Source organism: Lampris incognitus, chromosome 12 (assembly GCF_029633865.1).
Source record: "Lampris incognitus isolate fLamInc1 chromosome 12, fLamInc1.hap2, whole genome shotgun sequence".
NCBI lineage: Eukaryota > Metazoa > Chordata > Actinopteri > Lampriformes > Lampridae > Lampris > Lampris incognitus.
In genome coordinates this window covers 28,518,920-28,537,636 of record NC_079222.1, presented here as the reverse complement: position 1 = coordinate 28,537,636, position 18,717 = coordinate 28,518,920, and the positions used below count along the sequence as shown (strand labels likewise).

General features: G+C 46.9%; 1 protein-coding gene across 1 annotated transcript in view; it reads left to right on the top strand.

The window, feature by feature from the left end:
- The first annotated feature begins 264 nt into the window (after positions 1-264).
- scarb2c (scavenger receptor class B, member 2c) overlaps positions 265-18,717 on the top strand; it is a 33,429-nt gene continuing 14,976 nt past the window's right edge. Inside the window, exons 1-6 of the mRNA XM_056290280.1 lie at positions 265-441; positions 1,100-1,257; positions 1,390-1,534; positions 2,448-2,639; positions 5,632-5,723; positions 15,191-15,310. Of these exons, the coding sequence (XP_056146255.1) occupies positions 322-441; positions 1,100-1,257; positions 1,390-1,534; positions 2,448-2,639; positions 5,632-5,723; positions 15,191-15,310 (827 nt within the window). The 5' untranslated portion in view covers positions 265-321. The remainder of the gene's footprint in view (positions 442-1,099; positions 1,258-1,389; positions 1,535-2,447; positions 2,640-5,631; positions 5,724-15,190; positions 15,311-18,717) is intronic.

Sequence of the window (18,717 nt, the reverse complement as noted above, 5' to 3'; positions counted from 1 at the left end):
AAAAAGTTCCCGAGACGTCACTAACCCCTGTGTCATGTGATCACACACGCAACAAAATATAAATGTTGCTTTGATGGGCAAACCTCACTTTATCTGGATACATGTTTCTGATATTAGCAACACGTTCAGTTGCCAAGCTCCCCGGCCGGTGTAACGCATGTCTGCGATACACCTATTTTTTTTTTTTTTTTTACGTGGTGTGCGCGAGCGGGTCGTATGCAAATCGTGGAGCGGAAGGGACGGCTGTTCTTACGGTCGCCCTACGTCGATCGCGGAAAACAACAAGGCGTCCGCACGTATTTCGTGTGGCGTGTCAGCGTAATGTTGAAATTATGTTGCGTCTACAGCACCGGAGTGCTTTCTATGCTTATCTTGATCGCGGGCATTTCGCTGGAGTTGTCCAACGTGTTCCCAGACATGCTGCGCTCGTTTGCGAGGAAGGTAAGCAGATGCTGGTCAAGTCCGTCTTCCGGGCTAACGTCAGTTGGTGTACTGACAGCTGCTGTTAGCTAGCCCGGTTCTGTATTGTACAACAACAGCCTCTGGCGCCGCTCTACCGCACCTGTAAGAACGAAAGCGGAGGAAAAGAAGCACAGGTCATATGCTGTGGTGTGCTGTTGTACGTTATTGTAAAGCCCTTCGGGACTACCTTGTGATTCCGCGCTACCCAAATAAACGTGACGTGATGATATATGGATGATCTTCGCTTGTAGATAAATGATGAGTCATTTGCTCCATACCTTTTAGATTAATATTGTTTAACAACTCAGTTGTTGTACAAATGCTCGTATCGGTAAACCGGTGTTATCAGTTAGTTTTCAGTGTGTGAGATCCCAGGAGGCATGGGGGTCTTAGGCGGTTACTTCTCCTGTAGCCTGTGTGGCTAGCTTAGTCAGCGCATCGTCTTAAAAGATGTGATGATGCGCTGACTAAGCTAGCCACACTCACAAAATTCTGAGTCACACACACACACACACACACACACACACACGCACACGCACACGCACACGCACACGCACACGCACGCACGCACACACGCACACACACACACACACACACACTCTTCCAAATACTGACCTCGTGCTCTTATCTTCTAAAGGAAGTAGTGTTGAAAAATGGCACAGATGCATTTGAAGCCTGGAAAAATCCACCCCCACCTGTATACATGCAGTTCTATTTCTTCAATTTGACCAATCCCCTCGAAGTTATAGATGGGGGAAGGCCAGCTGTGGTAGAGATTGGGCCCTACACTTACAGGTAAGGCGAGAAGAGCAAAGGTGTCCTTGACTTTAAAGCCTTTATCAGTCAGTTTTATAGAAGCGTAACCTTTTAAATACATGAAAGAGTAGATAGACCGTTCCCTGGTTGATTGTATGTTTTCTTACACAGGGAATACCGTCCTATGGAGCAAATCCAGTTCTTGGATAATTACACCAAAGTAGCCGCTGTCAACACCAAGACCTACATATTCCAGCCAAACATGTCTCGAGGACCAGAGAGTGAACTCATCAGGACCGTGAACATCCCTGCCATGGTACACCGCAGAAATTGTTGAATTACACTCAGGACTCTATAAATTGTTAATTACACCACATGTAACCCTAGGCATTCCTCAACAGTTTAGGAGATGATTTTGGTTGGAAACAAAATAGACATTTCCCCGATCATTACATCATTTATTGTTTATTAGTCCGAAAACCGCCGTCCACTCGTTTCCTTTTGTTTTGTTTTTTTATGGAGAGTACTACGTGTTTTTAGCTATAGCGTTATAAAGGTTAGTGATTATTCTTCAATAAGCCCTGTGATGGTCTGGCGGCCTGTCCAGGGTGTCTCCCCACCCGCCGCCTAATGACTGCTGGGATAGGCTCCAGCATCCCCACAACTCTGGGTAAGGATAAGCGGTTTGGATAATCGATGGATGGATGGACAAAATAACAAAAGAAATGTGAAAAAAGTTCTCATATAATGTCATTTAAATCTTTGAAATGGCTGTTTAGATGCTGGTTAAGTAATATCTCATTCATCACAATGTTACTATCAATTAATGAAATAACCTGAAAAAAAGTAAAAATTCAGAATTAAATGTTAAACATTTGCAATTACCTCATAGGAGGCGTTAAGAGTCCTAAATAAGTTATGTTAAAGTTTTGAGTGTAATGGAATATTAAGATTCGTAACCAGCGCTGGGAATAAAAATCCATCTCTGTTCATTCTATCATCACTATTTAATTTCTTCTGTTAGATTTGCATGTCTTTTTCTCACAGTTGCAGTCATTATTACATAACAGCATTCACATGACTGCATTGCTGCAATAAGTGTGCTGTCCTGTAATTCTTATTGAAAGTATTTTGAAACGAATAACTTCTTTTAAGTTCTCAATCTCAATAGAATTCATAACATTTAGCATAGGGTTTTTCAATATTCTTTCTTTTGTCCCTTCTGGCAGACAGTAATGGAGAAAACTAAGGACAACTATGTTGTTGCTCAGCTAATGTCAGCCTACATGAGAGCCAAAGCTGTAGGCCTGTTTTCCACCCACACAGTAAAAGAACTTCTTTGGGGGTACCAGGATAGCCTTCTCAAAGACATAAAAATCTTGCTTCCTGACACAGATGATGTCTTTGGACTCTTCTACAAGGTAAGTTTATTTGATTACATTGTAGGCAATGGGCTGCTGCATGCTTTAAACAAAGTGCTGTTTGGAACTTCTGATAACATCGGAAAGCTCCATTGCTTCATTCAGATTGGGAGGATTTGTGTCCACCGCTCACCATCTACAGCAGGGGTCGGGAACCTTTTTGACTGGGAGAGCCATAAAAGCCAAATATTTCTAAATGTATTTCATTGAGAGCCATATAGTATTTTTAACGTATAATAAATTAAATATGTCTTACTTTTAATGCGACTTCTGGTGCTGCATGGTTTTGCTGATGGCCTTGTAGTCTGGTTCATACGTGGTGAGGTTGAGCTTCATGCAGGCGTTGAGGCTTCCATCAGTTAAACGTGAGCGTAGGTTGGTCTTAATGTTCCTCATATGCGAGAAAGACTGTTCACATGCATATGTAGAGCCAAACATGGTCAATACGGCAATACTCACACGCTGCATTGTGTGGTATGTCACAGGAAGCTCGTTCCAAGTTTTAAGAATCAGCTGGTCTTCAGGTTGAAGATTTTTAATTTCTGTCCACTTGTGTTCCCTCGCCAGCTCTGCTCGCTGTCGCGCAAGACTTTCCAACTCTCCATTAAGTGACTTGAACTTACTCATCCACATGTCTGATGCCTTCAGGTCAGCAACTTCCAGCTCAAAGTCTCCGATAGAGACCCCGGGGATGCATGTCAGGTCGATTTTGTCCACTGCACACTCATGTGGATGAGTGATGAACTTGAAAAGACCAGTGCGCGCACGAAATTCTCCAAAACGTGCTTTGAATGACTGCAGGAGATTGAACGTAAAGCCAGCTAGCTGCTGGAGATCCAGATGTTGAGTGGAGTCACTTGCTAAGCATGCATCTCTAAATTGTTGCAGTCTTTCAAAGTGCAGAAGACGACCTGTTTCAATGTCCCTGAGAAAGACTTCCGGCTTGCTTTCAAATGCAAACACTGCTTGTTGAAGGGATGAGATTGTATTTCCAATACCTTGCATTTTCACATTGAGCTGGTTCAGATGGCCAGTTATGTCCACGAGATAGTGAAACTGCAGGAGCCAGTCAGTGTTGTCTAGCTCAGGATGCTTGACGCCTTTCATTTCAAGAAAAGTCCGGATTTCACTCAGGCAAGCTGCAAAACGGCTGAGCACCTTCCCCCTTGACAACCAACGCACGTTGCTGTGTAAAAGCAGACCGGGATAATGATTCCCAACTTCTTCTAACAGAGCTTTAAACTGGCGATCATTTAAAGCTCGGGCAACAATAAAGTTGACCACTCGAATGACCAGAGACATCACCTCGCCAAGCTCCTGGCCACACGTCTGAGCGCAAAGCGCCTCCTGGTGCAGGATGCAATGAAAACTTAGGATGGCTCTCTTTTCATGTTCACGGAGAAGCGCTACAAATCCTTTGTTCTTCCCCAACATACAGGGTGCACCATCAGTACAGACAGAAATAAGTTTATCCATCGGTAGTTTTTTTTCTTTAGCAAACTCCATGAAAGACATGAATAAATCCTCTCCTCTTGTTGTCCCTTTCATTGGCAAAACAGCCAAGCTTTCCTCACGCAGTGTGTCACCTGCAGCATACCTGGCAATGATACTGCACTGAGATAGATGGCTAACGTCTGTTGACTCATCTAACGCGAGAGAAAAGTATGTCCCGGCGTTTATGTCCTTAATTTGTGTTTCCTCGACTTGATTTGCCATCATGATGCTACGATCGTGCACAGTTCTTGCTGACAGGGGCATGTCTTTTATTCGTTTGATTATCTTGTCTTTATTTGGGAAGTCATCAAACAGTTCATTGGCCACATCAAGCATGAATGTTTTGGCATACTCGCCATCTGTGAATGACTTTCCATTCCTTACTATTGCCAAAGCCCCCGCAAAGCTAGCGGAATTCCCGTCACCTTGCTTGGTCCACACACGTAGTTGCTGCTGACTCGTCTGCACTCTCCGCTGTAGCTCCTCGCATGCCCTTTTCCTGCTGTCCCCCGCTGGATATTTCGATGCAAATGAAGCATGGTGCGTATCGAAGTGCCGCTTTATATTTGACCGTTTCATCGATGCAATTTTATCATTGCATATTAGACATACCGCAGATCCTGCTCTCTCCACAAATGCAAATTCCTCTGTCCACGCAGCCTGGAATGCACGGTAATCATCGTCTTTTTTTCTTTTCGCCATCTTTTCCGTTACAAGGGTTGAAGCGGATAAACTAGTTGGCTATCTGATAAAATTGATTTCTTCACCTTTACAATGACCCGGACATGCTCACGAGCCATTGGTTCCCGACCCGACCCACGGGTGACCCGTGACCCGTGAAATTTATCTTCAAAACTAATTTCTGTTTACTTTAAAATGACACAGTATTATTAAGAAATATCACAAGTATTTTAAAATCAGTTCCAAACTGATTTTTTTGAAAAAAAATTTTTTTTCAACTCAAAATTGTCTGGGAGCCATATGCCGTCACCGGAAGAGCCATATATGGCTCGCGAGCCATAGGTTCCCGACCGCTGATCTACAGCTTAGAGTAAAAACTCTCTGAGGGTGTTTGACCTTATCTACATTTGATTAACTCTTAACATAGTGATTACAAAGATCCCCTGTTTATAATCCCACTCCTCCTTATTACAAATGGCTTCTTGCACCAGCTTTGAGTTTAGCCATTTGGAAAAGGTATTAATTACTTTGCTGCTCAGTGTGGCCGGTACTATGTTTGTTTGTGCAGTGAGTTGTACAAACTAGTTTGTTTGACTTATGTAGAAAGCTTAAAGGTTTAACTATCCTATCGCCTTACAAAGGCAGACTGTAATGGCCAAAATACTGCAAGACTGGAATAAGAAGGTATTTTGGGGTAAAAGTTATCTTACCATTCTGTTCGGATGTCTTAGGGTTTGTTATCAAATTAGTTTTTTGTAAAATTATTTTGTTTTCATTTACTGTTCATTTCTTATTTAACTGTGGTTTGTTTATACAGGCCAACGCCTCCAATGATGGAGATTATGTGTTCTTCACTGGTCAGCAAAACTCTGAAGACTTCGCCAGAGTTGATACATGGAATGGTAAACGGTAAAAATGTTTTCAAAACATTTTTTTTCTCACCAACAAAACGATGGACCTATATCTTGTTTTGTGAACCTAATCAATAAGGGTTCATGATTAGTTAGAGTTTAAATGAAAAGGGGTGTAGATAGCAGGAATTATTATGTTGATAATTACTTTATTGATGAGTAGCTTTAAATAGTGTTTTGTAAGTCTTTGATCTCATCATGCCTGTTAGAATTAATCTAGGTGAATTTTGTACATTGGATAAGGGAGGATGACTATTGGGTAAGGGAGGTTAACTAGATTGTTTAACACAATCCTGGAAAGTGAGAGGATGCCTGAGGAGCGGAGAAGAAGCATACTGGTACCGATTTTCAAGAACAAGGGCGATGTGCAGAACTGTAGCAACTACAGAGGTATAAAGTTGATCAGCCACAGCATGAAGACATGGGAAAGAGTAATAGAAGCTAGGATAAGAGAAGAGGTGATGATCAGCGAGCAGCAGTATGGTTTCATGCCATGAAAGAGCACCGCAGATGCCATGTTTGCTTTGAGAATGTTGATTGAGAAGTATAGAGAAGGCCAGAAGGAGTTACATTGTGTCTTTGTAGATTTAGAGAAAGCATATGACAGGGTGCCAAGAGAAGAGGTGTGGTATTGTATGAGGAAGTCGGGAGTTGCAGAGAAGTATGTAGGAGTGGTGCATGATGTGTATGAGGGCAGTGTGACAATGGTGAGGTGTGCGGTTGGGATGACAGATGGGTTCAAGGTGGAGGTGGGATTACATCAAGGATCAGCTCCGAGCCCTTTCTTGTTTGCAATGGTGATGGACAGGTTGATGGACAAGATCAGGCAGGAGTCTCCATGGACGATAATGTTCGCGGATGACATTGTGATCTGTTGCCAGAGTAGGGTGCAGGTTGAGGAGAGCCTGGAGAGGTGGATGTATGCACTGGAGAGAAGAGGAATGAAAGTCAGTAGGAGCAAGACAGAATCCCTATGCGTGAATGAGAGGGAGGACATTGGAATGGTCAGGATGCAAAGAGTGGAGGTGACGAAGGCATATGAGTTTAAATACTTGGGATCAACTGTCTAAAGTAATGGGGAGTGCAGGAGAGAGGAGAAGAAGAGAGTGCAGGCAGGGTGGAGAAGAGTGTCAGGAGTGATTTGCGACAGAACGGTACCAGCAAGAGTTAAAGGGAAGGTTTACAAGATGGTTGTGAGAGCAGCTATGTTATATGGTTTGCACGCTGTCCGTCTTGGGAGAGAGATCCCTCCTCTGTTGCTCTCCCTGAGGTTTCTTCCTATTTTTTTCTCCCTGTTAAAGGGTTTTTTTAGGGAGTTGTTCCTTATCCGATGAGAGGGTCTAAGGACAGGATGTTGTGTTGCTGTTAAGCCCACTGAGGCAAATTTGTAATTTGTGATATTGGGCTGTACAAATAAAATTGATTTGATTTGATTTGATTTGATTTGAGACAGTGGCATTGACGAAAAGACAGGAGGCGGAGCTGGAGGTGGCAGAGTTGAAGACGCTATGATTTTCACTGGGAGTGATGAAGAAGGACAGGATTAGGAATGATTATATTAGAGGGACCGCTCAAGTTGGACGGTTTGGAGACAAAGCAAGAGAGGCAAGATTGAGATGGCTTGGACATGTGTGGGGGAGAGATGCTGGGTATATTGGGAGAAGGATGCTGAATATGGAGTTGCCAGGGAAGAGGAAAAGAGGAAGGCCAAAGAGAGGAGGTTTATGGATGTGGTGAGGGAAGACATGCAGATGGCTGGTGTGGCAGAGGAAGATGCAGAAGACAGGAAGAAATGGAAACGGATGATCCTCTGTGGCGACCCCTAACGGGAGCAGCCGAAAGTAGTAGTAGTAGTAGTAGGATAAGGGAAGATGACCTAGAGGTGAAGCATTGCACATGTTAATATCACTGAAGTGGCATTAGTAAATTGCTGGGGGGAGGGGGCGGGTGAAGCCAATGGTTAAATTATTGTGTAGTTTTTTCCAAAAATGTATTATATTAGAATCTGAATCATCTTTATTTGGCCATGTATGTTTGTGCATACATGGAATTTGGCTCTGGTTTAGTGGCTCTCAGTATACTTAGATAGAATAACAGCACAACAATCTTCAGGAATATAGATAAGGAATGACTACATACAGGTGAAACAGGAAGGCTATAGTGCAATGCTGCAGATTGCTGGAATAAATATGTTAGCAGGTTACTTAGCTACATGAGGTAGGTGGACATGACAGAATATGCATGTATATGCACAGTTTATAAAGCGTGTGTTAGGTCTGCACACATTGACAGTGCTGCATTTGATTTGGTGCTGTTCTATTGTGCTGGGATCGATTGGTGATGCCTGCGGGCTCTGGGTTGTTTGATCGGGTCTGCCTTTGATGCTGTGTCAGTCTAAATAAAGAATGCCACGGAGAGGTTGTGTCGAGCGACAGCGCTGTGTCCTGACGTGATTTCTGAATACAATATTGGCGACGAGGATGGCTGATATCTCTCTCCCACCACCTGCCCCCTTCCTGGCATTACCTGGCAAGCCTCCGGTACCATGGACTCGCTGGCTACATAGTTTTGAAAATTACATCATCGCCTCAGGGCTCGACGACGTGAGCCAGGCTAGGAAGACGGCTCTGTTGCTACACTGCTTGGGAGCAGAGGGTCATCATGTGCTCGGGTCTCTGGGGAACGTCACAAGCTTTGATGAAGCTGTGGGACTTATGAGCACCCATTTCGCTGCTCCACAGAGTGCCCTCCTTCGGCGATTTATATTCTGTCAGCGACACCAACTGCCTGGTGAGTCTGTGCGGCAGTACGTAGCTAATTTGCGAGGGCTAGCTAGCTCATGCAAGTTTGGCGCGCTTCAGGACGAGATGGTTCGCGACCAGCTAATCGAACACACCAACAACGCAAAGGTGCGTGAGACTCTCCTGCTGGAAAAAGACGATCTGCTGCTGTCCAGAGCAATTACCATCGCACTACAAGTTGAGGGAGCAGCTGAATGTGCTGCTATGCTAAATACACAGCAAGTGGCCACCTCCAGTCAAGCTGCCAACGACTCCTCCCTCTACTCACGGCTGCCCCTCGGGACGCAACCCAGCCAGAGCGAGGCGGGCGCCGACTCCACTGGGGACGTCTTGCAACTGCAACGACGGCGTTCTCGGCCCCGCCCTCAACAGTCCTGTGGTAACTGTGGGTCTCGGTCTCATGTTTCAAGGGCTCAGAACTGCCCTGCCCGTGGCCAGACATGCCGTAGCTGCGGTAAGCACAATCACTTTGCCAACGTCTGTCGATCTTCCCCGGCTGGGTCAGAGGGCCACACCCCCCAGTCTTCAACCGCCGTCATTCACAAGGTGAGCTCTGGGCCAGTGTCATTCAAATCATGCACAGTCAACATTAATGATGTGTGCATCCCCCTGCTGTTGGACACCGGTGCAGGTGTGTCTCTCCTGAATGTTGATACCTACAGTCAATTTTTCGGTTCACTGCCACTGTCCGCACCCTCAGCTGTCCTCTGTGGGTATGGTGACTCCAAAATCGATCTGGTTGGCTCTCTCCAAGTGACTGTCCGCTATGGAACCAAGCTGGTGCCCAATGCAGTTTTTCATGTGGCACGCCGTGGGGCCAACCTGATGGGCCCGGACCTGTTCTCCGCTCTGGGGTTCTCCCTCTTAGACACAAGGGGGGCAGCAATCCTGACTGTTGCCACACCTTGGCAGCAGAAGTGGCCATCGCTGTTTATGGGGCTGGGCTGCCTCTCCGCCTTCGCCCATCAACCTCTCCTCAACCCTGCTGTGAAATCTGTCATCCAACCACTGCGCCGCATCCCGTTGGCTCTCCGTGATGGGGTCTCCGCCGAGCTGCAACAACTGCTGGAAGCTGGCATCATTGAACCGGTGGACGCGTCACCTTGGGTCTCAAACCTCGTGGTGGCTAAAAAGAAGTCGGGGGGCCTGCGTGTCTGCGTCGATCTACGTGCAGTAAATAAGGCAGTGGTCCCTGATAAGTATCCACTGCCCACCTCAGAAGAACTCACTGCTCAGTTCTATGGCTCTGAGGTGTTCTCCAAGCTCGACCTCAGACAGGGGTACTTACAGGTGCCCCTCCACCCCAGCAGCCGAAACCTCACAGCCTTTGTGACACATGCAGGAGTGTTTCGCTACACCAGGATGCCTTTCGGTCTCAGCTCCGCCCCTAGCTGCTTCCAGAAAATCATGGTCTCCGTGCTGGCTGGCATACTGGGCGTGGCCATTTATCTGGACGATATAGTGGTACACGGGCCCACCAGTGAAATCCACGACAAGCGCCTCAACATGGTCTTCGCAGCCCTGTCCAAGCACAAGCTAACTCTCAATGCTGAGAAATGTGTCCTCTCTGTGCCAGCCATCGAGTTCGTGGGGTTCCGGCTGTCAGCAAGCGGTGTAACTCCACTACAATCCAACGTGGACGCCATTCAGGCCATCCCTGAGCCCAGCTCGGCCGCCCAGGTCGCCTCCTTCCTGGGTATGACAAGTTACTACCTGAGGTTTCTTCCCCAGTACTCTGCGACCACAGCCCCCCTGCGCCAACTGCTGCGTAAGGACGAGCCATGGGTGTGGTCAAAGGCATGCAGTGACGCTGTGCGTGATCTCAAGGCTCAACTGACTTCACCACCAGTGTTGGCTCACTTCGACATCTCCAGCTCCACCTTTGTGACCTGTGACGCATCAGCCACAGCGATAGGGGCTGTGCTGTCTCAAACCCAGAACGGTGTGGAGAAGCCCATTGCCTTCGCCTCCCGTGCCCTCAACCTGACCGAGCAGCGGTACTCCGTGGGTGAGCGTGAGGCGTTAGCCTGTATCTGGGCTTGTGAAAGGTGGCACCTCTACCTCTATGGCCGCTCCTTCACCCTCAGGACAGATCACCAGGCCCTGACAGCGCTGCTGTCCACATCTGGGACAGGCAACAAACCCCTGAGGCTGCACCGCTGGTCTGACCGCCTCCGCCAGTACAGCTTCAGCCTGCAGTTCACCCCAGGCAGAGACAATGTTGTCGCCGACCTGCTCTCTCGCTCTGTCTCCACCCCAGCTCCACAGACGGACACTGACTGTGTGGAAAAGGACATTGTCCAAATGCTACACACACCCCTCCAGGCCACTGTCTCTCTGCAGGAGCTGAGGGCAGCCTCCGAACAGGACCCTGTCCTCTCCCAGCTCCGCACCTACATCCAGAACGGCTGGCCTCACAAGGTCCCAGAGGAGCTGGCTGCGTTCGCCCGAGTCAGACAGGAGCTCTCCTGCTGGAACGACACCTGCGTGGCACGTGGGTTTTGCACAGTGGTCCCAGCTGCTCTCCGTGCACGTGTTTTGAATACGGCGCATGAAGGCCACCTGGGCATTGTGAAACTGAAACAGCGCTGCCGAGACCTGGTGTGGTGGCCGGGGATAGACAGATATATTGAGGCTCTGGTGAAGGACTGTTCTGCCTGTCTTGTGAGTGGCAAGACTGGCCACCAGGCTCCCCCACCCCTGCAACCTCTCGCCTGGCCCTCTCAGCCCTGGGAACACCTGCAGTTGGACATTTGTGGTGAGATCCATGGAGTTCCCCACCACCAACGCTTCATGGTGGTCGCCTACGATCTACACTCAGAATGGCCTGAACTCACCACTTCCGGCACTGTGACCTCACAGATCATCATCGACTTCCTGGACTCTCTTTTCTCTCGCTGGGGCCTCCCAAAGACCATCACCACTGACAACGGCCCTCAGCTGGTCTCTGCTGAGTTCACTGCTTATCTCGAAAGCAAGGGCATCCGTCATATACGCACTGCGTACTACCACCCCCAGGCCAATGGCGGCGTTGAACGTTTTCACCAGTCACTGAAGAACGGCCTCAGAGCATACATGGCCCAAGGGTGCTCTTTCACGCAGGCCATCCGTCACACTCTGCTGCACTATCGGGCCACACAGCACTCGACCACAGGCGTCTCCCCAGCCTCTCTCATGCTAGGCCGGGAACTGTGCATGCCCCTTGACAGGCTCCGCCCCTCCACACCTCAGGCACCTCCCTCTGGGGTCAGAGCCTCAGTCACTCGTCAGCAGACGCGGATGAAGCAACGGTTTGACCAGTCAAAACGAACCAGGGTGCCAGACATCAATGTGTCAGACTGGGTCAGGGTCCGCAGGCCCCACAGGGACAATAAAATGGCTTCATACTGGTCCTCTCCTCTCCAAGTCACCCGTCAGCTGGGCCCAGCCACTTACCTCCTCAGCGATGGCACTCGGTGGCACTCCAGTCGTCTACGGAAGGTGTCAGCTCCGCCACACACAGCTAGTGACACAACCATAGCCATTCCCTCAGCATGGCGAGACGCCCCGGGGCTTCATGCAGCTCCTACACGGGCCCCAGACATTTCTGGGCCTCAGCTTCCCCTGCCATCTCCCTCCCCACCTCGGCCTGCCCAGCCTCAGGCCGCCCCGCGACCTGTTCGCACACGTTTACGCCCTGGCCACCTAGAGGACTTTGTGTCAACCTTTCATGTTTGAAATCCTGCCGGGGGGGGGGGATGTTATGTCTGCACACATTGACAGTGCTGCATTTGATTTGGTGCTGTTCTATTGTGCTGGGATCGATTGGTGATGCCTGCGGGCTCTGGGTTGTTTGATCGGGTCTGCCTTTGATGCTGTGTCAGTCTAAATAAAGAATGCCACGGAGAGGTTGTGTCGAGCGACAGCGCTGTGTCCTGACGTGATTTCTGAATACAATAGCGTGCTTAGATTTTTTTTATGACAATGTTAAGCGTTCATCAGAGTGACAGCCTGCGGAAAGAAACTGTTCTTGTGTCTGGTTGTTTGGAGGTACAGTGCTCTATAGAACCTACCAGATGTGAGGAGTTGGAACAGGTTGTGACCAGGGTGTGATTGGTCTGCAGTGATTTTGCCTGCCTGTTTCCTGACTCTGGATATATATAAGTCCTGAATAGAGGGCAGGTTGGCACCAGTGATTTTCTCTGCAGTCCTGACTGTCTGTTGTAGTCGGTTCCTGTCCTGTTTGGTGGCCAATCTAAACCAAACAGTGATGGATATGCAGAGGAGAGACTGAGTTATTGCAGAGTAGAACTGAATCTGAATTGCCTGAGGCAGGTTGAACTTCTTGAGCTAGCACAGAAAGTACATCCTCTGCTGGGCTTTTTTGATGATTATGTCTGTGTTGGACACCCACCTTATGTCCTGGGAGATTGTGAATCCCAGAAACCTGAAGGTTTCCACAGCAGACACAGTGCTGTTGAGTATGTGGAGGGGGTGGGGGGGCAGTGTTGAGGGGCTCCTCAAGTTCATTGTCATAACCGCAGTTTTGAGTGTGTTCAGCTCCAAGTTGTCATTGTCACCAGGGGGCCAGCTGTTCAACCTCCCGTCTGTATGCAGACTCGTCGCCATCCCGGATGAGGCCGATGATCGTTGTGTTGTCTGCAGACCTCAGGAGTTTAACAGACGGGTCACCTGAGATTCAGTCATTTGTGTAGAGGGAGAAGAGCAGAGGGGAGAGTACACATCCCTGGGGGGCACCAGTGCTGATTGTCCGGGTGCTGGATGTGATTTTCCCCAGCTTCACCTGCTGTCTCCTGTCTGTCAGGAAGTTTTTGATCCAATGACAGGTGGGGGCTGGTAAAGTGAGCCGGTTGAGTTTGGAGTGGAGGTTGTCTGGGACGATGGTGTTGAATGCTGACCTGAAGTCCAAAACGGGACCCTTGCTTATGTCCCTGGGGAGTCGAGGTGTTGCAAAATGTAGTGCAGTCCCATGATGACTGCATCATCCACTGAGCTGTTTGCGTGGTAGGTAAACTGCAGGGGGTCCAGTAGGGGGGGCCTGTGATGTCCTTCAGGTGAGCCAACACCAGTCTCTCAAAGGAATTCATGACCACAGACATCAGGGCGAGTGGCCTATAGTAATTTAATCCTGAGATTCAGGGCTTCTTGTGCACCAAGGTGATAGTGCAGCCTTTTAAGCAAAAGCAGACTTCACACAGCTCCAGTGATATGTTTAAGATCAGTGTGAAGATGGGGGCCAGCTGGTCTGCACAGACTTTCAGGCAGGAGGAAAATACACTGTCCGGGCCCAGTGCCTTCCTGATCTTCTGTCTCTGGAAGAGTTGACACAGATTCTCTTCACAGATCCTGAGTGCAGGTGGTGGTGGTGGGGTGGAGTGAGAGGCCGGCAGGGGGTGCAGTTAGTTGTTGAGAGGGTGAGGGGTGTGAGTGTAAGTTTGTCCAGGTCTGTAGATGCCGCATCAAAAACACTCCAATCAGTACAATCAAAGCAGGCCTGAAGCTCCAGTTTTGACTCAGTGGTCCATCTCCTCACAGTTTTAACCACAGGCTTTGCAGATTTTAGTTTCTGCCTGTAGGTTGAGAGATGAACCAGTGATCAGAGTCCCAAGGCTGCATGGGGGACAGAGCAATAGGCGTCCTTTAATATTGTGTAGCAATGATCAAGTGTGTTTTTGTCCTTGGTGGGACACTTAACATGCTCTCTTTATTTTGGCAGTTATTGGCTGAGGTTTGCTCTGTCCACAAAGATAATGAGAAGGGAGTCTGGATGTTTGTACTCCATGTTTATTATCTGGTCAGCCAGGTGTTGGAATGCCTCACTAGCACAGGCCTGGGGTGGAACATAGACACCAGCCAGAATAAATGATGAAAACACCTGTGGCAAATAAAATGGTTTACAGTCAATGAAAATGGTCTTTAAGTGAAGGCTGCTGGATTTCTTCAACACTGTGACATCTGTACACAATGCTTCGTTTATATAGAAGCAGATTCCACCTCCCCGTTTTGTCCCTGTTAGCTCTGTTTCACGCTCCGCATGGAGGAGTTGAAATTTGGGCAGATGGAGTGAACTGTCCGGAATATGCTCACTGAGCCAGGTTTCAGTGAGGCACAGGGCGGCAGATCTGGAAAAGTCCATGTTTGTTCTGTTGAGGCGCAGCAGTTCGTCCATCATGTTGGCCAGAGAGCAGACATGTGCCAGATGGATTGACAGGAGTGCAGTTCGAAATCCCCGCTGTCACAGTTTAATGAGTGCTCCGGCTTGCTTCCCCTGTTATCGGCTCTGGCAAAGCCCATAACAGAGCTGCTGCTGCTCCAAGTAAAAGCTCGAATTGAGTTGAACAGTGAAATGTTATTCGCTGTATAATGTTCTGATTTACAAACTGAAAACCAATTAAAAAAAAACTTGGTAAAACTTTCTGGTTCAATGAAAAATGGTAAAAAGGTTTGAGCAGTGGATAGTTGGAGGTTTAAATGTTCTTCCCTGCTGAATGGGATCAGAGAGTGAGAGTGGGAAACTAAACAGAAAAAGTACTAGAGAGCGCAGAACCGAGGCTGCCGTCTGCGGTCCCATCTCGAGAGAATGCATGAATATATATGAATGAATAATGTATTAATATAACAGGCACACAAACACATTTACACTCTGTGTGTACTTTGCATGTAGCTCATTGCAATGGTGGACAACAGATGAGTGCAACATGATCAACGGAACCAATGGAGCTTCCTTCCACCCAGTCATCAACAAGGATGAAACACTCTACATGTTTTCCTCTGATCTTTGCAGGTGAGTTGCAAAATTAATTATTGAATGCATATGCAAGAAGATTAAATCCATACCCAGATTTCTGTAAAGAAGCAGAAGATATTTTTTATTGTTTTGGTTTGAATTGCCAGACTTGTTCCACGAAATGTATGATAGCATGTTTTGATCACTAACTTTTATTTAGTTTTGTTGTTTGTAACACCCTTCGACACCCCCTCTCCTGATAAGAGTTTTGGTAGTGTTTTGTGTGTTCTTTACTTGTCATAACTGCATGGCCTGGGTTGGCTAGTTTACCTGTTAGCCCTTGAACTGGAATGCTGTGGAAAGATCTCCCTGAGTCCTTTCCCTGGACACGATTTAAGTATTAAGAGTGTAAGAGTAAATATTCTGATTTAGTCTGGCTGGTTGCATGGCTGACATCTGTTGCCCACTTTAAGGAGACCAGTGTCAGTTCACCTCTGTCCAGTGATTCTTAAACGCACAAGCTAATTTTGAGATTGTCACTATATCAGAAAATCCTTGAAAGCTAAAGGCCAAACCCACAGGAGTTAAATAGTTGAGAGAACATTTTTCATGAAGTTATTTCACCTGAAAAATGTTGCACCACTGGCAGCACTGAAATAATCAGCCTTACGCCATGGAAAATTGACATGTGCCTTCAGTCACACTAACTGTTTTCAAACTTTACAGTTTTGTAAGACCCCAGGTTTAATAGAGTTGATTATTTACTCATTCCTCACTTGATCAGAGGAAACTGTGCTCCTTAGCAACATGAAAACAGGAGCAACCGTTAAAGCACCATGTGATAACTTTTTATGGTAAAATATTAACTTTTACTTGTTATTGATGTTATAATCAGGCTTTCAGAAATGCAACGACTAGAGGTCCACCAATATATTTGTTTCAGGGCCGATACTGATTATTAGTAATCAAGGAAACTGATAATCTATATTTGGAGCCGGTATAAATTTGTAGTAAAAATTGAACATCTTGGTGTCAAACTTCAACACAAAACTTAATTGAAATGCCTTTAAACATATGTTTAATTAAAAGAGAACTTTTCAACAATACCTTAAAAATAAGTGCAGGGAGATCCCAGCAGCGTTTCCTACAAACTTAACTGACCTTTCAGTAACCTTACTGTCATGGGTTGAGATTGAGATTATGACCGGCCCTGGTAAGTGACGTGCAAGAAATAATGTTGTAGCCTATCAATTTTTTTGCTAGTCAGCTGGCTAAATTATGGATCACCAAATGAACGGGTTGACGTTTGCTACCGCTTTCAAGTTAGCTCTATGAGACTCAGCATTAGCCTACATAAGACTTATAACGTAAAAACACAAGTTCATATTGGTGAGTAATGTTATGTTCGCAGTATGGTAGCTAACATAAGTTCCAGTTGCACTGGCAAATATGTTACTCAAAGGTATAGCTATCGCTACAACATAAACTCTATTATCTCATTATAGTTAACTATAAATCACTGCAACAAAGTTCATTATTCAGGCATTTTCAGCGGGGTAACTGGGAAACTGGGCAGGCTTGTTTTCATAGAAATATATCAATAGATTGTGGTGTTTTTGCAACTTCAGCGTAGATGAGTGTGATGTTTATTGCAACTTCGGCAATATACACTAGATGTACAAAAGTATTTGGATACACCCCTTAATCATTGAATTCAGATGTTTCATTCATGCTACAGGTGTGTAAAATCAAGCAGCTAGCCATGCAGTCTGCATTTACAAACATTTGTGAAAGAACGGGTCGTTCTGAAGAGCTCAGTGAATTCTTGTGTGGTACTGTCATAGGATGCCACCTTTGCAATAAGTCAGTTCATGAAATTTCTTCCCTGCTAGATATTCCACGGTCAATTGTAAGTGGTGTTATTGAAAACTGGAAGCGTTTAGGAACAACAGCAACTCAGCCATGAAGTGGCAGACCATGTGAAGTCACACAGCGGGGTCAACCAGTGCTGAGGCGCATAGTGCGTAAAAGTCGCCAACGCTCTGTTGGCTCAAGAACTACAGAGTTCCAAACTTCCTCTGGCATTAATATCAGCACAAAAACTGTGCGCCGGGTGTTTCATGGAATGGGTTTCCATGGCCGAGCAGCTGCATGCAAGCCTTACATCACCAAGCACAATGCCAAGCATCGGATGGAGTGGTGTAAAGCACACTGCCACTGGACTCTAGAGCAGTGGAAACATGTTCTGTGGAGTGATGAATCATGCTTCTCTGTCTGGCAGTCTGATGGACGAGTCTGGGTTTGGTGGATGCCAGGGGAACGTTACCTGCCTGACTGCATTGTGCCAACTGTAAAGTTTGGTGGAGGAGGGATAATGGTATGGGGTTGTTTTTCAGGCGTTTGGCTAGGCCCCTTAGTACCAGTGAAGGGCAATCTTATTGTTTCAGCATACCAAGACATGTTGGACAATTCTATGCTTCCAGCTTTGTGGGAACAGTTTGGGGAGGGCCCTTTTCTGTTCCCGCTTGACTGTGCCCCAGTGCACAAGACAAGGTCCATTAAGACATGGTTGGGTGAGTTTGGTGTGGAAGAACTTGACTGGCCCGCACAGAGCCCTGACCTCAATCCCATCGCACACCTTTGGGATGAGCTAGAACGGAGATTGCAAGCCAGGTCTTCTCATCCAATATCAGTGCCTGACCTCACAAATGCTCTTCTGGATGAATGGGCAAAAATTCCCACAGATACACTCCAAAATCTTGTGGAAAGCCTCCCCAGAAGAGTGGAAGCTGTTATAGCTGCAAAGGGGGGACCAACTCCACATTAATGCCTATGGATTTAGAATGGGATGTCATAAAAGCTCCTGTATGTGTAATAGCCAGGTGTCCCAATAGTTTTGAACATATAGTGTATATTGCCTTACCTTTGAAACACAGCCCTGCTCACTAACCGGCGCTGTTCCAGTCTGCAAATGTGTTCCTCTGTGCCCGTCTGTGGCACAGTAGACTTCAATGTTGAAAGGCTATTACTCGTGACGTGTAACCAATCAGATAATTCTGTGAGGGGGACATTGCTTGAGACCACAGATTGGTGACTACAGACAGAGGGGGGTGGCTGCATCAGAGCCAAAGTAACATATTTTTAAATTAATTTATTTTATCGCCGATCATTTTAAAAGAATAACGATTCCGAAAATACTGAATATCGAATCCGATAATCGACCAGGCTGATAATCGGTTGACCCCTAGCAATGACCCTTTCAGCTTAACCTGAGACCCCCTGATGTACTGGTAAGTAGACTGGCAGGAAATGGTGCTGTCAGACATGTAGTGATGTGTTTTACACCACATCATATTAACCTTAGAAGACACCAGAAGCCTTGTTGATGCTAATCCTAATTTGGCTGGTGTTGGTGTCATTGCATTGTTGAATTGACGGTAATTGCCGCATGGGCGCCACCCGCT